At 46.8% G+C, this 20,620-nt stretch overlaps 1 protein-coding gene across 2 annotated transcripts in view; it reads right to left on the reverse strand.

Moving 5' to 3' along the window:
- Positions 1 to 20,620, reverse strand: part of TMEM273 (transmembrane protein 273) — a 315,916-nt gene that overhangs the window by 47,393 nt on the left and 247,903 nt on the right. For both annotated transcript variants that reach the window (XM_068255299.1, XM_068255300.1), the window contains 2 exons: positions 10,657 to 10,767; positions 10,467 to 10,494 (listed from right to left, as the gene is read on the reverse strand). In XM_068255299.1, coding sequence (XP_068111400.1) covers positions 10,467 to 10,494; positions 10,657 to 10,767 — 139 coding nt within the window. The remainder of the gene's footprint in view (positions 1 to 10,466; positions 10,495 to 10,656; positions 10,768 to 20,620) is intronic.

Consider the following 20,620-nt stretch of genomic DNA (forward strand, 5'->3'; position numbering starts at 1 on the left):
TTCAAAAACCTAACCACTGGCACATGACCCTCTGAGGCATGGATGAAGGACACAGGTCAGTGAAAAGGCTAGGCCTCTCACCGACCAGTGTAGGTGTCCTTCATCCATGGCTCCAAGGGTCTTGTGCAAGTGGTTAGGAACAAGAACAAAGTGAGGAGCAAGAGGAACCGATGGCAGAGGTGCATGACTACAGGTGCAGTGCAACAGGCACAAGGTTGTGACCCAGGTAGTGTCTTTCGGGGACACCAGGCCCTAAAATTGAAGTGCTTCAAAAACCTAACCACTGGCACATGACCCTCTGAGGCATGGATGAAGGACACAGGTCAGTGAAAAGGCTAGGCCTCTCACCGACCAGTGTAGGTGTCCTTCATCCATGGTTTCAAGGGTCTTGTGCAAGTGGTTAGGAACAAGAACAAAGTGAGGAGCAAGAGGAACCGATGGCAGAGGTGCATGACTACAGGTGCAGTGCAACAGGCACAAGGTTGTGACCCAGGTAGTGTCTTTCGGGGACACCAGGCCCTAAAATTGAAGTGCTTCAAAAACCTAACCACTGGCACATGACCCTCTGAGGCATGGATGAAGGACACAGGTCAGTGAAAAGGCTAGGCCTCTCACCGACCAGTGTAGGTGTCCTTCATCCATGGTTTCAAGGGTATTGTGCAAGTGGTTAGGAACAAGAACAAAGTGAGGAGCAAGAGGAACCGATGGCAGAGGTGCATGACTACAGGTGCAGTGCAACAGGCACAAGGTTGTGACCCAGGTAGTGTCTTTCGGGGACACCAGGCCTTAAAATTGAAGTGCTTCAAAAACCTAACCACTGGCACATGACCCTCTGAGCCATGGATGAAGGACACAGGTCAGTGAAAAGGCTAGGCCTCTCACCGACCAGTGAAGGTGTCCTTCACCCATGGCTCCAAGGGTCTTGTGCAAGTGATTAGGATCAACAAAGTAAGGAACAAGAGGAATCAAAGGCACAGGAGCAGGACTACAGGTGCAGTGCAACAGGCACAAGGTTGTGACCCAGGTAGTGTCTTTCGGGGACACCAGGCCCTAAAGTTCAAGTCCAGCAAAACCAAAAGTTAAAAAGCCCTGTGATGGTATCCTTCCTCCGAGGATCGGAGGTATTCAGAGGAGCATGTCCAGGAACAATTTGACTTTTTTTTTCAAATTGTATCGGCACCACTACTAGAAAAGGTGGGAGTTGCTGCCTGGAAATCTGGACTCTCTTGGGTGCTGGTCGTGGATGAGCTGGACCCTGACAGCGGTGGCCCATATTGACTGCCTCTGTAGCCGGTGTACATCTGTGATGATTGCCAGGTGGGCACCGCTGTTGGTTGTGGGGGTCTAAAAATTGGTGGTTGCAATAATGGCGTGTCCATGTGCTGTTTAATCACCTCCAGCAAATTGGAATGGCACGCCATCAGGTTTTGGGAAGGCACCTTTTCCAGATATGGTATTAGAGACATCACAGTGTGAAAACACGGGTGTGCCTGCAATTTCAGTAGTTCCTTGCTTTGTTGATGCATTTGCTGCATCATGTTCTGCAGCTGGCCCACCGACTGATGATGCTGCGCACGCAGTTGGTCGATTTCTCCTCTGTGCATCTCATGAATCATTTTAAGCTCGTCCCTGTAGTGCCCATGTACAGCGTCGAGCTCACATTGCAGTGAAGTGATGTGGGACTTGTACTGCTCCATGATATGGCCCCTGTCCTCATCTTGCAACTGCCGGGTTATGAGAGTTTGGTGGCTCTGAAGAATCCCGAGAAGTCCGGAGACAGCCCCGGACATCTCGGACTCTGTCTCTCTCCTTGTTGGGGGGAGGGTACCTCGACGCCTCACTGGTGTGGTGGTCCTCACTGGTGGTGTGGCAGCATCTTCCCGTCCTCTGGCCTGTGTCGGGGTTGCCCTGCGCGCTGGTTGTGCTGCAGTCTCTCGGTGCTCCTCACTTTGTTCTTGTTCCCCTGGAGCTTCCATAGCGGTCGATTGTGGAGGTTCAGCTTCTTCCACACTCGGTCCTGCAACCTCAACATCCAAGCTCTCTTCTGCCAAGTCATGATCAAAGGAGAGAGTTGGGATTAAGGACTCCCTCCTCCTACTCCTCTCCTCGGGGCAATAGGTTACATCGGCGACGTCATCATCCACCAAGCTCTCCTCACTGCTGAACCGTGCCTCCTGGGTCGGTTCCTCTTGCTCCAAATTGTCTTCAGTCCTGTAGATAAAAACAATATTTATTGGTGTGCCAAACAGCATGTGGCGTCAATTCACAGAGCTAGCAAACACTAGCAATCACTTTATCAACCGTTTCTACCCAACATTTGATAAAGCTTGTGAGAAAAGTTCGCTAGCCATGGGAATTGAGGCCATAGCAATACATGGCCGAAGTCATGGTAAATGAGCTCTCAGTTCCTGCCCACAGTAGTGGTACTTACAGTCTAGGTTCCAGGCTTGCATTGATGAAAGACAATTGCTTGGCAAATTGGTAGTCTTTTTGTCGCCTTCCCCCGCCACTGCCACTTCGTTCGGCAAGTTTTTTCTTCCGTAGCCATTTCACATATGCATCCCGTATATTGCGCCACCTTGTCTTGAACCTTTCTCCTGTAACGACATGAAAAATTGATTTCGATTATTTCTCTTGTAGGTACATCGCAACTGGACAAACATATACATCGCTACATGTCACATTTCGTATTGGGAAGAGCACGGTGGCAGGCATCGTCGTGAGGACTTCGAGGATCCTTTGGACGCGACTGAGGGCCAGATACATGCCTGTGCCGGACACCACTAAATGGGAGGAGATCGCCCAGGGCTTCTGGACCGAGTGCAAGTTTCCTAATTGTGTTGGTGCACTGGATGGGAAACACATCCGGATTCAGAAACCCGTGGGGAGTGGCAGCCATTATTTCAACTATAAAAAATACTTCAGCATTGTTCTAATGGCAGTGGCAGATGCGGACTACAAGTTTGTGTACGTGGATGTGGGGTCGTACGGTAGTTCCAATGACTCTGGAATTTTCCAGCGTACGACCCTTTGCCGGCTGATGGAGGAAGGCAGACTGCGTCTCCCCCGTGACAGACCCTGGCCTGGGACAAGGGCACCGGCCTACCCCTATGTGTTTGTGGGGGACGAGGCCTTCGCCCTGTCCGACCATGTAATGCGTCCGTACCCAGACAGGGGACTTGATGCCAGCCAGCTACACTTCAATGCTCGGTTGAGCCGTGCAAGGAGAATGGTGGAGTGCACATTTGGGATCCTGGTGTCAAAGTGGAGGGTGTTCCACACGCCCATGCTGCTGAAACCGGGCAACGCAGTTGTCGTGGTGAAGGCAGCATGCATCCTCCACAACTTTGTGCGGCAGGAGGAAAGAGAGACTCCGGAACCCCCGAATGTGCTTCCACTAATGCCCCTGCGGAGGTATGCAACCAGGCCAAGGGTAGTGTCACTGCGGAACAGGGACCAACTGAGACTTTATTTTACCACACCACCAGGACGAGGGTGAATGTTTGGTTTTTAATATGTTTTGTTGAAATGTGTTTATTTTGGAGTTTCAAGTTTTTGAGTGATTTTAAATGTATTAATTTTTTACAATAAATTGATGTATAATAATTGGTCATTGTGTATGTTTTATGTGCACAGGTGGGGTACATCGCAGGTGGGTGGGATACATCACAGGTGGGTGGGATACATCACAGGTGGGGTACTGGTGGGTGGGATACATCACAGGTGGGATACATCACAGGTGGGGTACAGGTGGGTGGGATACATCACAGGTGGGGTACAGGTGGGTGGGATACATCACAGGTGGGATACATCACAGGTGGGGTAGAGGTGGGTGGGATACATCACAGGTGGGGTACAGGTGGGTGGGATACATCACAGGTGGGGTACAGGTGGGTGGGATACATCACAGGTGGGGTACAGGTGGGTGGGATACATCACAGGTGGGTGGGATACATCACAGGTGGGATACATCACAGGTGGGGTACAGGTGGGTGGGATACATCACAGGTGGGGTACAGGTGGGTGGGATACATCACAGGTGGGGTACAGGTGGGTGGGATACATCACAGGTGGGGTACAGGTGGGTGGGATACATCACAGGTGGGGTACAGGTGGGTGGGATACATCACAGGTGGGTGGGATACATCACAGGTGGGATACATCACAGGTGGGGTACAGGTGGGTGGGATACATCACAGGTGGGGTACTGGTGGGTGGGATACATCACAGGTGGGATACATCACAGGTGGGGTACAGGTGGGTGTGATACATCACAGGTGGGTGGGATACAGCACAGGTGGGGTACAGGTGGGTGGGATACATCACAGGTGGGATACATCACAGGTGGGGTACAGGTGGGTGGGATACATCACAGGTGGGGTACAGGTGGGTGGGATACATCACAGGTGGGGTACAGGTGGGTGGGATACATCACAGGTGGGTGGGATACATCACAGGTGGGATACATCACAGGTGGGGTACAGGTGGGTGGGATACATCACAGGTGGGGTACAGGTGGGTGGGATACATCACAGGTGGGTGGGATACATCACAGGTGGGATACATCACAGGTGGGGTACAGGTGGGTGGGATACATCACAGGTGGGGTACTGGTGGGTGGGATACATCACAGGTGGGATACATCACAGGTGGGGTACAGGTGGGTGTGATACATCACAGGTGGGTGGGATACAGCACAGGTGGGGTACAGGTGGGTGAGATACATCACAGGTGGGATACATCACAGGTGGGTTAGAGGTGGGTGGGATACATCACAGGTGGGGTACAGGTGGGTGGGATACATCACAGGTGGGGTACAGGTGGGTGGGATACATCACAGGTGGGGTACAGGTGGGTGGGATACATCACAGGTGGGTGGGATACATCACAGGTGGGATACATCACAGGTGGGGTACAGGTGGGTGGGATACATCACAGGTGGGGTACTGGTGGGTGGGATACATCACAGGTGGGATACATCACAGGTGGGGTACAGGTGGGTGTGATACATCACAGGTGGGTGGGATACAGCACAGGTGGGGTACAGGTGGGTGGGATACATCACAGGTGGGATACATCACAGGTGGGGTACAGGTGGGTGGGATACATCACAGGTGGGGTACAGGTGGGTGGGATACATCACAGGTGGGGTACAGGTGGGTGGGATACATCACAGGTGGGTGGGATACAGCACAGGTGGGGTACATCACAGGTGGGGTACAGGTGGGTGGGATACATCACAGGTGGGGTACAGGTGGGTGGGGAACAGGTGGGTGGGCCACGGGTGGGTGGGCAACACGTGGGTGACACAAATCCATAGCAAAAGTGGAATACATCACAAGCTTAAACCACAAGCCCCCCCCAAAAACTTCTAGTCAACATACCCTCTGTGCCTTGCTGTCTCTTGTTCAAGTTCTCAAAGTCCTCCACATACAGCTTGGCAATTTTTTTCCACAGGCCTCTGCATTTTTTGATGTTGCTGTGGTCCGCATCCCCCTTGTCCCACAGGGCTGGTACCTGCTGCACCTGTAGGATGAGGTCTTCTGATGTGTAGGGCCTCACCCCCTCGCTATCAGACAGATCCTGCTCCATATTGCTGCCAAAGAGCTCCAGCATGAAGTCACTGCTGCTCCACTCTGTGAACGCTGGTGCCATGTGGTCCCCATCCAAAATGGCCACCATACCATAGAGTCAGCATAGGAAGTGTGGTACAACATCCGGTTTTTATAGCCAGTGTGTTGTGCGCTCTCCGGTTCTCATTGGTTTCCATTGGCCGGATGCAACATTCCGGCTCCGGTCCGGATACGTCAGCCGGACCAGCCGGACCAAAAAATAGCGCATGTTGGAACGGACGCCGGAGTCCGGATCCGGTCCGGCTCCGGTCCGGACGAAACGGACGCATGTGAACGGTCGCATAGACTTTCATTGCTATGCCGTGCGTCCGTTTCGTCCGGTCCGCATGCGGTCCGGCTCCGGCACGGCGATTCCGGATAGCAGCCGCTAATGTGAACCGGGCCTTAGGCTTCTTACACACTAAATGCGATTCTGTTTTTTTCCCCGATTCCAATTTTTTTTATACAATCCAATGTTTTTTTTTCCAATTAAAAATGTAGCAGCAGTAGTTTTTTAATCGGAATCAAAAATCGGATCATATAAAAAATCGGAATCGCATGTAGTGTGCAAGAAGCCTTAATCTGAAACAGATCAGACATGCAGGAAATTGTAGTGTAGAAATTGTGGGCAGCACGGTGTTGAAGTGTTTAGCACACTCGCCTTGCAGCATTGGGTGCCTAGTTAAAATCCCAGCTAGGGCACTATCTGCATGGAGTCTGTATGTTCTCCCGATGTCTGCGTGGGTTTCCTCCGGGCACTCGTTTCCTCCCACACCCCAAAAACCTACAGATAAGTTAATTGGCTTCCACCTAAATTGACCATAGACCACAAAACATAAATTACACGATACATACATGGACACAACATGACTATGGTAGGGATTAGTTTGTGAGCCCCTTTGAGGCACTGTTAATTGACAAGGCAATATACTCTGTACAGCACCACAGAATATGTTAGCACTTTATCATCTACGCGACCTAAACCCATTTAAAAACGGGCTCTAGGTCACTCCTCACTGCAGCATCACAGCATGCATGCGCCTGTGCAACGCGTGCACGTGCACACACACACCCGCCCGGGCAGCCTGCTGTCTTGCCTTCTCCCTGAGTCCTGTCCCAACGGCTGTCAGTGGTTGACATGCGCAGTAGAGCACAACCACTGACACAGGGACAGACGCAGGGACACTTGTACTTTATTAGGTAGGATAAATCCTATTTGCTTCACTCAGCTCTGCGCGCGTCCCTATGGTTGCTATGGGAACAGGGACGCTGTGCGCAGAGCTGGTGATAAGTGTCGGCTCTTATGACTCGCTGTGTGCAGAGCATGTTATATGTGTCGGTTCTCCCTTATGACTTGCGCGGTGTATGATTCATGTCGGCTCTCCCTTATGACGCAAGTCATAAGGGAGAGCCGATATGAATCATACACCGCGTGGTGTATGAATCAAACACTGCACGGTGTATAATTCATGTCGGCTCTCCCTTATGACTCGTGTCATAAGGAGGAACCGACATGAATCATACACCGATAGAGTCATAAGGGAGAGCCGACACTTATAACCTGCTCTGCACACAGCGAGTCATAAGGGAGAGCTGACACTTATCACCAGCTCTGCGCACAGCGTCCCTGTTCCCATTGCAACCACAGGGACATGCGCAGAGCTGAGTGAAGCAAATATGATGTATTCTTAATAAATGTACAGTATATATGTATTACTCAAGAGTCGTGCCAGAGTAATAAGGCAGAGCCTCAAATTACCATCAGCTTGGCGCACAGCGTCCCTGTTGCCATAGCAACGACAGGGACTCGCGAAGCTCTCCTACAATCAGCCGGCACATTCGTACTCATTTAAAAACACTGACACAGAGACACATGGACATTATATAAAGAGATAATAATGTAATGAGAGAGAGCTGTGAAGGTGATGTAATTGCCTTTAAGGCCGCTTTCACAGTAGGACGTTGTGGTTTGATGCAAAGTTAAAGTCCTAACGCAAATTAAAACGCACCGCCCCAAAAAGTCGCAACGCAACTTAATGCCCCATTATTGTTGCATACATTAGAGCATACAGTCAATGAAAAGTATGCTTTCAAGTCAGTACTGAGGATGTGCAAACAGTCCAACGCAGCTAATAACGTGTATAACGCACAGCATGCAGCACTTTCTAATAATGCTACACATTACACACAAACACAACGTGTGCACTGTGAATGTCGCACAGACTGTGCTGACCAGAAAGCTGTTATGGGGTAATGGCCATTTTCAAAATGGAGGACGGAGAATTCCCTTGATCACAGTGGACAAACAGGACGCGGGAGAGGAGAAAGAGATTCAGGAGTAGACTACACGGGAGGTAAGTGTGACTTGTGTATGTTTATTTTGACTTTTAATTTTCAGTTCAGGTTTTCAAAAGGATAGTCGAATTGATGGACAGCTACAATATGATTTTAAAGTGATTGGAAAATCGTTCGAAAAAACAATCGGAAATCGGATCGGACCTCTTGGAAATAATCAATTTGACCGTCACTCCGATGGAAAATTGCATCGTGTGTACCAGGCATAATGGAATTCCAAGTTTATTTGATCAAAGGGCTCCAGCTGGCAGGAAAAAGTGATATGTAGATGACCAGTGTGTAAAGGCTTTATACACACCATGCAATTTTCCCTTCAGATTGATTGATCGATTTCCAACATGTAAAGTAGCTGTACAGTAATTTAGTTCCCTGAAGCTGCTAGTTGGAATGCCAGATTATTGCTGAGCTCAGCATTTTCTTGCTTGTGTAGTTTCTGACTGCTTCACATGCTGGGTGCAGGCTGCTCTGCATACATTTATCAGATACTTCTCCCTCTGTTCATAGCCCACAGAGTACACACTGATGCTGATAGTGTGGGCTAAACACTGGCTACAGGATGCCAAAGCTTGAAAAACTGCGTACGTTAAAAAGGGGCGCTGGAAAAAAAGGGCGCTGGGTTTTAAACGATAAACATGGATAACGTTTAAAAATATAATGTACTATATTTCGTTTAAAAATAATGTTTTATAAAGTTATAAATCATTAAATAATGTGCATGAAATTGGCAATTGTGAAAACGTTAATCTTTCGTTTAAAAAGTGAAACGTATAATAACGTTTAAAAAAAATAGTAAGTAACCCTCCCTGTACCTACCCCTAACCCCTAGACCCCCGTGTTGGTGCCTAAACCTAAGACCCCCCTGTTGGTGCCTAAACCTAAGACCCCCCTGTTGGTGCCTAAACCTAAGACCCCCCTGTTGGTGCCTAAACCTAAGACCCCCCTGTTGGTGCCTAAACCTAAGACCCCCCTGTTGGTGCCTAAACCTAAGACCCCCCTGTTGGTGCCTAAACCTAAGACCCCCCTGGTGGTGCCTAAACCTAAGACCCCCCTGTGATAAGCATTAATAACGTGTGAAAAAAATATTGTGCTGTTTTTCGTTTAAAAATAATGTTTTAAAAAATATTGTGCTGTTTTTCGTTTAAAAATAATGTTTAAAAAATTATAAATCATAAAATAATGTGTAATCATGAGAAGCAGTTATAAAACAGTAAAAGTCTCCGGGCGCCGCTTATAAAACGTTATTTTTCTCCGGCGCCCTTTTTTCCTGTCGGGCGCCCATTAAACGATATTTATTATGGGAGTGAATGGCGGCGCCCGATTTGTCCACTTGCCTCAGGCGCCCGAATTTACTGTTACCTGAGAAACTTTCTAGGCAGAAGGGGGAGGGAGAGAGTGCAGAATTCACCTCCTGAGAAACAAGCAGCAGGATCCTTTCCCTCACAGCCTCACATATTGCTAACACTCACAGAGAAATCCCTGCTCAGCTCTGCCGCATGAACAGTTCTGAGCACTGCACACAGCCAGCTTGTGCTGTCTCTGCCTCTAGAACCTGTCCTGCAAAGATGACAGCACAACTGGCTCTACCCAGAAGGCTGTGCTTCCTAAACCTTATTAATATACAGCCACAAATATATGTGGCCTCAGGGGGCAGGGCTAATGTCTTAAAGCTGCAATAACACTGGCTAGTGGCTACATGCATTTTTTTTCTGGAAAGACCAGGTTTTCCCCGATAAAGTGGACGTGGGATAGACACTGGCAGTGGGTTGTTTTTGACCTTACAGTTCCTCTTTAAGTAAGTATAGCTATTTGCAAGCAAACCCCAACTAAAAAAATAATGAATACCCGAAGAAGCGTATGTAAATACTTCTTCCATTGCAGGGAGGCCAGCAGTTAGACATCCCTACTTGGGGAAGCAAGAAGTAGTCACTATGGCTTTGTTCAAATCTAAAATCGAAATAGCTGACGGCAGTGATTTTCGATTTTTTTTGCATGTTTTGCCCCCCTCCCTTTTGTGGAAAGCGCTTTTGTAAGCACTTTTGCAGAGAGTCAGTCAGGAAGCGAACTCTTTGACCCGAAAAAGAATAATTACAAAGTATTTATTCTTAAAAACGCGAAAGCAATCACCGGATTAAAAAAAAATGATTTGTGAGCATTTTTGTGGTTTTTGTATAACTTCCATTGTAGCAAAATTGCCTCGAAAATGGTACATGCAGCGCTTTGCTGAGCAGAAAGCTGATGCAATGTGCTGATATAGACTATCCCATAAGGATTCATTGCACTAGCGATTTCAGGGCATTTTAAAAAATCGCCAGTGCTCAAAAAAGCGCAAAACGCCCTAGGTGTGCACAAGCCCTATCAGTTAAATTTGTTACAGCAGCAGTGTTTTTCTTCTGTGCTCCATAAGAAGACAACCATTTTACCTTTCAAATCACACATGGTATAACTGTTAAAAAAACAACATATAAATAATACAATATTGAAAGAAAAAAAAAACCTTACCTTATCTTTAAGTGAAAAGATCCAGACTCTGTAAAGTGAAAGGATATAACATTATAATATATACAGATAAACTGAGAAAAGTGATTTTTAAGAGACGAAGGAAGGAAGGAAACCTGAATGTCTTGTTAGGAACTATTTCCTCACTTTCATGTAAATAGTAGTTTTGGGGGGAGGGGGAAGAGGAGCTTACCTGAATTATTGTTGTCCATTATATGTTTTCTTATCATATACAGTTTAATAGCAATGAAAGTGACTGCAAAAATGGCACCCAAACAGGCTCCAATAACCACGTACCGCGTATCTGAGAATAAATAACAATCAAATCTTATTTTTTTACAAAGTTGCAAGCATGAAATTTCACTGTCATCCTTTTAAAATTAAATGTATTATTTTCTTAATAAATGCAGCACTCATGCAAAGTTAAAATGGTTGCTCTGCATAGATACTCTTGAAGGTTCCTTTCAACACTTCATAGACAAAGGTGCAGACAAGGCACTGTTTTGCTTTAGCTGTGGCTAAAATATTCTGACCTTTATGTTCTCCATTATTACTGTAGCTCCCAACTTGCATATCCACTTTATAAAGTTACTAGGTTTTGGCCTTAGCCACTATATTCTGACCAGTGAAGTGACTACTTTCGAATGTAGTGACTGATTGTACAGGTACTTCTGAACATCCTGGCACATACTGAGGTATAGATGTTGTCTGTACCAAATGGTTATATATATTGATTCCTAACTGCCATGGCAGTAGAGTCGGAGTTGAGGAGTCAAAGCAATTTTGGGTACTCAGTTTGTTCAGTATATGTCATATGGCACAGTCACAGAAAATGAGTGTCAACCAAAACTACAACAGCAGTTTACCTTTACCTGTTGTAAATTGGAGTCAGTACAATAATCATTTTTACTGTTACTGATATCAGTTTATCTGCTCAACACTAACATATTGGTAGATTAATTGGCTTTTGCAAGCTGTTTATAGGCTATGTTTATTAACCTAGAAAGAGTAAAGTTGCAGCGCTCACCCACTTTTTGATAACAGGAAGACTCCCTCTGCCATCAACAGCAATAAAAAAAAGTAAAAACCAAATTAATCCAAATATTATAAATCTTCTGCACGTGGTTTCAAATTATTTTATTCAAACTGAATTTTCAAATTATTTTATTCAAATTGAATAATATAAAAAAATGCAAAAAAATTTTCATGCAACACCATAATATTGGAGGTACCGATCACTACCATTTCAAGAAAGAGTCTCACAACACTCGTCCAATGACTTTTAAAATTGATCACTAGAGCTCTTTTCAATAAAATGTCCATGTAAAAGAACACTATAAGATTGTTTTGAGCAGTAGCAGACATATTGGTAATTGGCCCTCCTTGTGCTCTGGCACAGTGTCTGTGTCTCCCTTCTGGATATCAGCTTCATCGGCAGCATGGTCCATCTTCTGCAGCGCGGACCAAGTGTGATGGCGGTGAACACAGACTTCATGCTCTCCACGTAGGTGCTCCCTTCTTATATTAATTTTCTTCCTACAACCCTTCATTGTTTCACAAGCAAAAGCAAGCATCCACTACAATCACTAGTAGCTTCTTTAATCAAGCAGCACAGGAGATTACTTTAACACAGAATAAATACCGCAGGAGATTCTCAGATCACTTGGACTTGCGTTCACTAGTACTGCTATCCTTGAAAAAAGAAGAGGCAGAAAGCAGAGGATGAGGAAACAGAAGAGATGTGAGGGATCAGGACTGCTAACTAGGTGTACATGGCATCTCTGTGCCAGGCAGTTCGGTGCAGGGAGAGCCGAATGCTAAACTCCGAGGTGGCATAGAATACTATTCCTCCTCCGAATTGTCGCAACTCGAAAGGAGATGTAATTCAGGGTCTGGCAGCTGCCAGAGCCCCGAATTACCATTACGTGGGGCAGCTTTGACAAAAATAACCTGCTTCGCTAACTAGACAGGGAGCTGCTCCACATACTAGTACAATTCTTGCAAAAGCTGAGATCCCTTGCAAATAAAATGCCTGAGTTTTGACTGGAAATCTCCATGTATAAAACTATGAAAGTTTGCCTGTTGCCTTTTGATATTGTTCAGAGACATGGCTGGTTCCCTCTGTGCCTGATGCTGTGGGTGAGTTTAAAGGTCGCAGGCTCTACCATGCTGAACGAACACCCAATTCTGAAAATAAAACAGTTGGAGCACTACAGTGGTTTGCAAAAGTATTCCGCCCCCTTGTAGTTTTCCACATTTTGTCATATTACTGCCACAAACATTAATCAATTGTATTGGAATTCCACGTGAAAGACCAAAACAAAGTGGTGTACACATGAGAAGTGGAACGAAAATCATACGTGATTCCAAACATTTTTTACAAATCAATAACTGCAAAGTGGGGTGTGCGAAATTATTCAGCCACCTTTGGTCTGAGTGCAGTCAGTTGCCCATAGACATTGCCTGATGAGTGATAATGACTAAATAGAGGGCACCTGTGTGTAATCTAATGTCAGTACAAATACAACTGCTTTGTGACAGCCTCAGAGGTTGTCTAAGAGAATATTGGATGCAACAACACCATGGAGTCCAAAGAACACACCAGACAGGTCAGGGATAAAGTTACTGAGAAATTTAAAGCAGGCTTAGGCTACAACACCCCACGGAGCACTGTTCAAGCGATCATTCAGAAATGGAAGGAATATGGCACAACTGTAAACCTACCAAGACTAGGCAGTCCACCTAAACTCACAGGCCGAACAAGGAGAGCGCTGATCAGAAATGCAGTCAAGAGGCCCATGGTGACTCTGGATGAGATGCAGAGATCTACAGCTCAGGTGGGGGAATCTGTCCATAGGACAACTATTAGTCGTGCAGTGCACAAAGTTGGCCTTTATGGAAGAGTGGCAAAAAGAAAGCCATTGTTAACAGAAAAGCATAAGAAGTCCCGTTTGCAGTTTGCCACAAGCCATGTGGGGCACACAGTAAACATGTGGAAGAAGGTGCTCTGGTCAGATGAGACCAAAATGGAACTTCTTGGCAAAAATGCAAAACACTATGTGTGGCGTAAAACTAACACTGCACATTACTCTGAACACACCATCCCCACTGTCAAATATGGTTGTGGCAGCATCATGCTCTGGGGGTGCTTCTCTTCAGCAGGGACAGGGGAGCTGGTCAGAGTTGATGGGAAGATGGATGGAGCCAAATACAGGGCAATCTTGGAAGAAAACCTATTGGAGTCTGCAAAAGACTTGAGACTGGGGCGGAGGTTCACCTTCCTGCAGGACAACGACCCTAAACATAAAGCCGGGGCAACAATAGAATGGTTTAAAACAAAACATATCCATGTGTTAGCATGGCCCAGTCAAAGTCCAGATCTATATCCAATCGAGAATCTGTGGCAAGATCTGAAAACTGCTGTTCACAAACGCTGTCCATCTAATCTGACTGAGCAGGAGCTGTTTTGCGAAGAAGAATGGGCAAGGATTTCAGTCTCTAGATGTGCAAAGCTGGTAGAGACATAACCTAAAAGACTAGCTGCTGTAATTTCAGCAAAAGGTGGTTCTACAAAGTATTGACTCAGGGGGCTGAATAATTACGCAAACCCAAGTTTGCAGTTGTTTTTTTTTTTTTTTAAATGTTTGGAATCATGTATGATTTTCGTTCCACTTCTCACGTGTACACCACTTTGTATTAGTCTTTCACGTGGAATTCCAATAAAATTGATTCATGTTTGTGGCAGTAATATGAGAAAATGTGGAAAACTTCAAGGGGGCCGAATACTTTTGCAAACCACTGTATATGTGTCTATATCAATAATGCTTGGAGCAGCAGTGGCGTACCTAGGATATTCAGGTAACCACCCTCCCTGATCTTTTGGTGCTGGGGTAGGTTGTGATCTGCGATGCACTTCACATGCTGTGACAAAATGGGTGTATCCATGCACTGGAAAGGGGGCATGGTAATGACGGTCATAGGCAGGGCCAAATGAACTCAACAGCTGTGCCCCAAGTATAGGTAGCCTGGTATAGATGCTCCCAGTATATGTAGCCAGGTATATGTGCCCCCAGTATAGATAGCCAGGTATAGGTGTCCTCAGTATAGGCCAGACAGCGAAGATGCAGGGAGACAGCAGAGACGCAGAGAGACAATGGAGACGCAGAGAGACAGCCTAGAAGCAGAGAGACAGATAGATGGCAAAGAGACAGCAGAGGGGCAGAGAGACAGCGGAATGGCAGAGAGACAGCAGAATGGCAGAGACAGTGGAGTGGCAGAGAGGCAGATAGACCGCGGAGTGGCAGAGAGACAGCAGAGTCATGGAGAGGCAGAGAGACAGCGCAGCGGCAGAGAGACAGCGGAGACGCAGAGATACAGCGGAGAATCTTTGTTGGTTGTCAAAAAGAATAAACCAACAAAGATACCATACAAAGAAAAACCAAAAATCACAAAAAGTGCTGAGTGCAATTAATAGGGAAAAATTCCCACAATGTGCATGAGGAGATTTCTGATAGCCAGAGAAAGTGCTAAGAGATATGTCCAGGAGGAGACCCAGAAGAACGCCTTGCGCTGTCGCAGCTTGCGGCTGCTTCAGGAGAGGCGTTCTTCTGGGTCTCCTTCTGGACATATCTCTCTGATAAGCTGTGCCTTTTGATAGACACTGTGGGAATCCTTTCCCAATTAATTGCACTCAGCACTTTTTGTGATTTTTGGTTTTCCTCTGGCTATCAGCAGGTATCTTTGTTGGTTTATTCTTTTTGAGTATTTTTGTAATCTTGTATTTTTGGTAGATATATTTTTATAGATATTTGTTGAATTCACAGCGTTTTGGCATTTTTGTAGGGTATTAGTGTCTCTAGGAGACACGCACATCTATTGTACACACTGTGTGTATGCATGCGCCCACACTGTTGGGTGGGGGCGCAGGCATGCACACAGGTATATTGTATTTATATTTGCACTTAGGCACTTTATGTGATTATATACACTAATTAAAGCCTGTATTGGGGTCTTAGTGTGTTTTGCACTATATTGATTTCTTTTTGGCACCTGACTACACCAGTGAGATCTATTGGACTATTCAATATTAATCTTGTGAAATTTATATAACTAAAACCAGTAGGAGGCAGTGCCAATTATAATTGGCACGAACCAGAAGAGTTGTATTTTAATTGTTTTTATGATTTGCTTGTTTATTAATAAAGGATTTATGACTTTTCATCGAAATGTGAATTGTTCTTGTGACGTTTTTTGTAATTTTTGTGGCCTAGATAGGTTCTTTTCTTTTTCTTCTTTGTGTATGATACATAATTCACCATGGCACTTAATTTGAACCTGGCTTAATGAAGATGGAGTGGTGGTAAAGGGTGGTGAGGCAGGCATAGTGATTCCCACTCAGTCACATTATTTCCCCCTCTTGCCAACAACAGGGGCCAGGAACTCACCAACCGCCCAAGCCTGGTTCGTTTTTATGTGCCTGCAGTAATTAGAGAAGGGAGAGCTGCTGTGCAGAGACCTATAGGGAAAGCTTAGTTAGGCTCTTGCAGGCTTGTTAGCTTGCTCCTTGCTGATTCTTATTGCTAAAAAAGCACCCCTCAACAGCTCTTTTGAGAGCTAATCTTGTTCTTGTGATCTATTTTTTTTTGTGTGTGGCCCACTTGCATTATATACAGCCCTGTCAGTCAGTCGCAACTGGCCTTTGGCCCCTTGGTGGTACAATTACTACTGTGCCAGGTGCACATTATAATACCCATCACTGCATATACCTACCTGTTGTTCACTTTAGTGCACCCAACTACAAAAGTGAGCGCACGCAGTGTCACTGTGCCTGTCCGGTACCTCTCTGTTGTGACAGATGCACATTATAATATCTATCACTGCATATACCTACCTGTTGTAAACAGTGCACCCACCTACCTACGTGAGCGCATGCAGTGTCACTGTGCATGTCCGGTACCTGTCTGTGTGTGACAGGTGCACATTACAATACCCATCACTGCATATACCTACCTGTTGTTCAGTTCACCCACCCACCTACGTGAGTGCATGCAGTGTGATATTTAATACCACCAGTCACTGTACCTGTTCACGGTACATGTGTGTGACAGGTGCACATTATAATACCCATCACTGCATATACCTACCTGTTGTTCACAGTGCACCCACCTACCTACGTGAGCGCACGCATTGTCACTGTGCCTGTCCGGTACCTGTCTGTGTGTGACAGGTGCACATTATAATACCCATCACTTCATATACCCACCTGTTGTTCACAGTGCACCCACCTACCTACGTGAGCGCACACAGTGTCACTGTGCCTGTCCGGTACCTGTCTGTGTGTGACAGGTAAAAACAAGGAACACCAAGAGCCCCAATAGTGTAATATGTACTGGTAAATGGTTACTAAATAGAGTAAATATTAATACTCACAAACCAGGGTTACCATTAGGCAACCACTGTAAAGGCAGGTGGGGAGATTTTCCTGACCCCACTCAGGAATAAGAAGTCGCTCTCTGTAGATGAGAAGAAGGGGGTTCAACCCTCCACCCAGGGTGGACTCAATATTATGCAGGAGAACAGAGGTGCCAAAAGGATAAAAGGAAGCTAAATGAGCTTAAAAAACAAATTCTGGTAAATAGAGGAGGCAACTCCAAATATGCAACGCGTTTTGCAGGTTTGATCCCGCTTCATCAGGCAATAACAATGGAGCAATAGCATATGTGGTCAGTAGAAGAGCCAGGCACCTCTGTGACAGAGGTGCCTGGCTCTTCTACTGACCACATATGCTATTGCTCCGTTGTTATTGCTCCGTTGTTATTGCCTGATGAAGCGGGATCAAACCTGCGAAACGCGTTGCATATTTGGAGTTCATAAATAAAATATATTGACTGTCTTTACTACAGTCGTTGTGTGTCTACTTGGAGGAGGTAAGTCCACCACTACCTCCTCTATTTACCAGAATTTGGTTTTTAAGCTCATTTAGCTTCCTTTTATCCTTTTGGCGCCTCTGTTCTCCTGCATAATGTGTGTGACAGGTGCACATTGTAATACCCATCACTGCATATACCTACCTGTTGTTCACTTCAGTGCACCAACCTACCTACATGAGCGCACGGAGTGTCACTGTGCCTGTCCAGTACCTGTCTGTGTGTGACAGGTGCACATTGTAATACCCATCACTACATATACCTACCTGTTGTTCACAGTGCACCCACCTACCTACGTGAATGCACGCAGTGTCACTGTGCCTGTCCGGTACCTGTCTGTGTGTGACAGGTGCACATTGTAATACCCATCACTGTATATACCTACCTGTTGTTCACTTCAGTGCACTCACCTACCTACTGAGCGCACGCAGTGTCACTGTGCCTGTCTGGTACCTGTCTGTATGTGACAGGTGCACATTATAATACCCATCACTGCATATACCTACCTGTTGTTTACTTCAGTGCACCCACCCACCTACCTACGTGAGTGCACGCAGTGTCACTGTGCCTGTCCGGTACCTGTCTGTGTGTGACAGGTGCACATTGTAATACCCATCACTGCATATACCTACCTGTTGTTCAGTTCACCCACCCACCTACGTGAGTGCAAGCAGTGTGATATTTAATACCACCAGTCACTGTACCTGTTCACGGTACGGGTGTGTGAGACAGGTGCACATTTGCAATACCCATCACTGCATATTCCTACCTGTTGTGTTCAGTGCACCCACCTACCCATGTGAGTGAACGCAGTGTGATATAATAACTCATTATAGTGTCCACCCTTGGTGGAAGGGGGACCCACCCCTACCTTTCTTCTATCTACGGAGAGCGACTTCTTAACCCTGGGTGAGGACAGGTCTAATCTCCTCACCTGCATTCACAGTGGTTGCCTCAGTGGTAACCCTTGTTTGTGAGTATAACCTTCTCACATTACATTATCCACTATTGTCCTGAGCATACTACACCATATTGGGCTCTCGGTGTCTTTTTCTTAGCAGTGTGATATACCACTCCATGCATACCTGTTAACTGCACCTGTGTGACTGCACATTGTATTAGTCAAGTCAGTGCATACCTTTCACTTCATCCCCCCTGATATGGACAAAACAGGTAGAGGCAGAGGAAGACCCAGAGGAAGGCCACCCAGCAGGCCTGTTCGAGGTGGTGCTGATGTAATTTCGTGCGGCCATGGACCAAAGTACAGTGCTCAGAAGAAGGCATGTCCCATCAACTCCCAAGATTGTCAGGACGTGATTGACTATTTAACACAGAACACCTCATCTTCCGCAGCCACCAGCGCTACTACTAGCACCACATCCGTTCCATTTGACAATTCGCAGGAGTTATTTGGTGGGGAATTAACTGATTCACAGGCATTATTGTTACAATAAGATGAAGGCGTTAAGCAAGTTACACCACCTCATATGTCTTATGTCTATGAGTTAGGCGACACTATGGACGTAAGGTGTCAGGAGGAGGATGATGAAGTACCTGCTGTTGGTGCAGTTTATGAGGTGTCTGATGCAAGCGAAGCTGGGCAGGATGATTATGATGATGACGATGATACGGATGCCACGTATGTTCCCAATAGAGGAGATGAACAGGGGGACAGTTCAGAGGGGGAGTCAGAGAGGAGTAGGAGGAGACGAGTTCCTGAAAGAAGCAGGGGGAGCTCGTCGTCAGAAACAGCTGGTGGAAGTGTCCGGTGCCATGTATCGCCACCTATGAAAAGCCAGCCAACATGTCCTTCAACGTCAGCTGCTGATGCCACCATAGTGCCCACACCCCAGCGGTTTGGAAATTTTTTAATGTGTCTGCCTCAGATCAGAGCAATGCCATCTGTTCTCTTTGCCTCCAAAAATTGAGCCGTGGAAAGGCCAACACCCACGTAGGGACAAGTGCCTTACGAAGGCACATGCAGAAAAGGCACAAACTGCAATCGGAAGAACGCCTGAGCAAAAGCAGCACACAAAAGAAAAGCCACCCTCCTTCTCCTCTTCCTCCTTCAGGTGCAGCATCTTCAGCCGCTTTCTCCCTTGCACCTTCACAGCCACCCTCCTCCACTCCGCCTCTGATCTTGAGCTGTTCCTGCTCCTCTGCCCACAGCAGCCAGGTGTCTGTGAAGGAAAACTTTGAGCGGAAGAAGACAATTTCTGCCAGTCACCCCCTTGCCCAGCATCTGACAGCTGGCTTGGCAGAACTGTTAGCTCGCCAGCTGTTACCATACCAGCTGGAGACCTTCCGTAAATTTGTGGCCATTGGTACACCGCAGTGGAAGATACCAGGCCACAATTATTTCTCTAAAAAGGCGATACCCAAACTGTACCGTGAAATTGAGAGGCAAGTGGTGTAATCTCTGGCACACAGTGTTGGGTCAAGGGTCCACCTGACCACGGATGCCTGGTCTGCCAAGCACGGTCAGGGCAGGTACATTACTTACACAGCCCATTGGGTCAACCTGGTGACCGATGGCAAGCAGGGAGTATGTGGCTGTGCAGCGGACATAGTGACACCTCCATGGCTTGCAGGCAGGCCTGCTGCCACCTCCTCTCCTCCTGCTACATCCTCTTCGCTGTCGTCGTCCTCCTCCTCCTTGGCTGAGTGGCAGTTCAACTCTACTGATGCTGCGATCTCCTCTCCAGCTACACAGCACCAGCTCCCCAGGACCTATGCTGCATGCCAGGTACGATGGTGTCACGCCATCTTAGACATGTCTTGCCTCAAAGCGGAGAGTCAGACTGGACCAGCTCTCCTGGCTGCTCTTAACAAACAGGTGGATCAGTGACTGACCCCGCACCAGCTGGAGATCGGCAACGTGGTGTGTGAGAACGGCAGCAATCTCATTTCCGCTTTGAATTTGGGAAAGCTGACACACGTACCCTGCATGGCACATGTGCTGAATCTAGTCATTCAAAGATTTGTGTCAAAGTACCCAAGTACTCAGCGCTGCGTAATATGTTGGCGCTTTATAAATACAATAAATAAATAAATAATAATAAGCTTAGAGGACGTCCTGAAGCAGGCCAGGAAGTTGTGTGGGCATTTCAGGCAGTCTTACACGGGGACAGGGGCAGGGGGCTTGTGCTGCTCAACGTTCCCGTGGTATTGTTCGTGGCTGGGGGGAGGAGGAGGACTTACTTGACGCCACTGAGGAAGAGCAAGAGGAGA

This window comes from Hyperolius riggenbachi, chromosome 10, assembly GCF_040937935.1.
Source record: "Hyperolius riggenbachi isolate aHypRig1 chromosome 10, aHypRig1.pri, whole genome shotgun sequence".
NCBI classification, from domain to species: Eukaryota; Metazoa; Chordata; class Amphibia; order Anura; family Hyperoliidae; genus Hyperolius; species Hyperolius riggenbachi.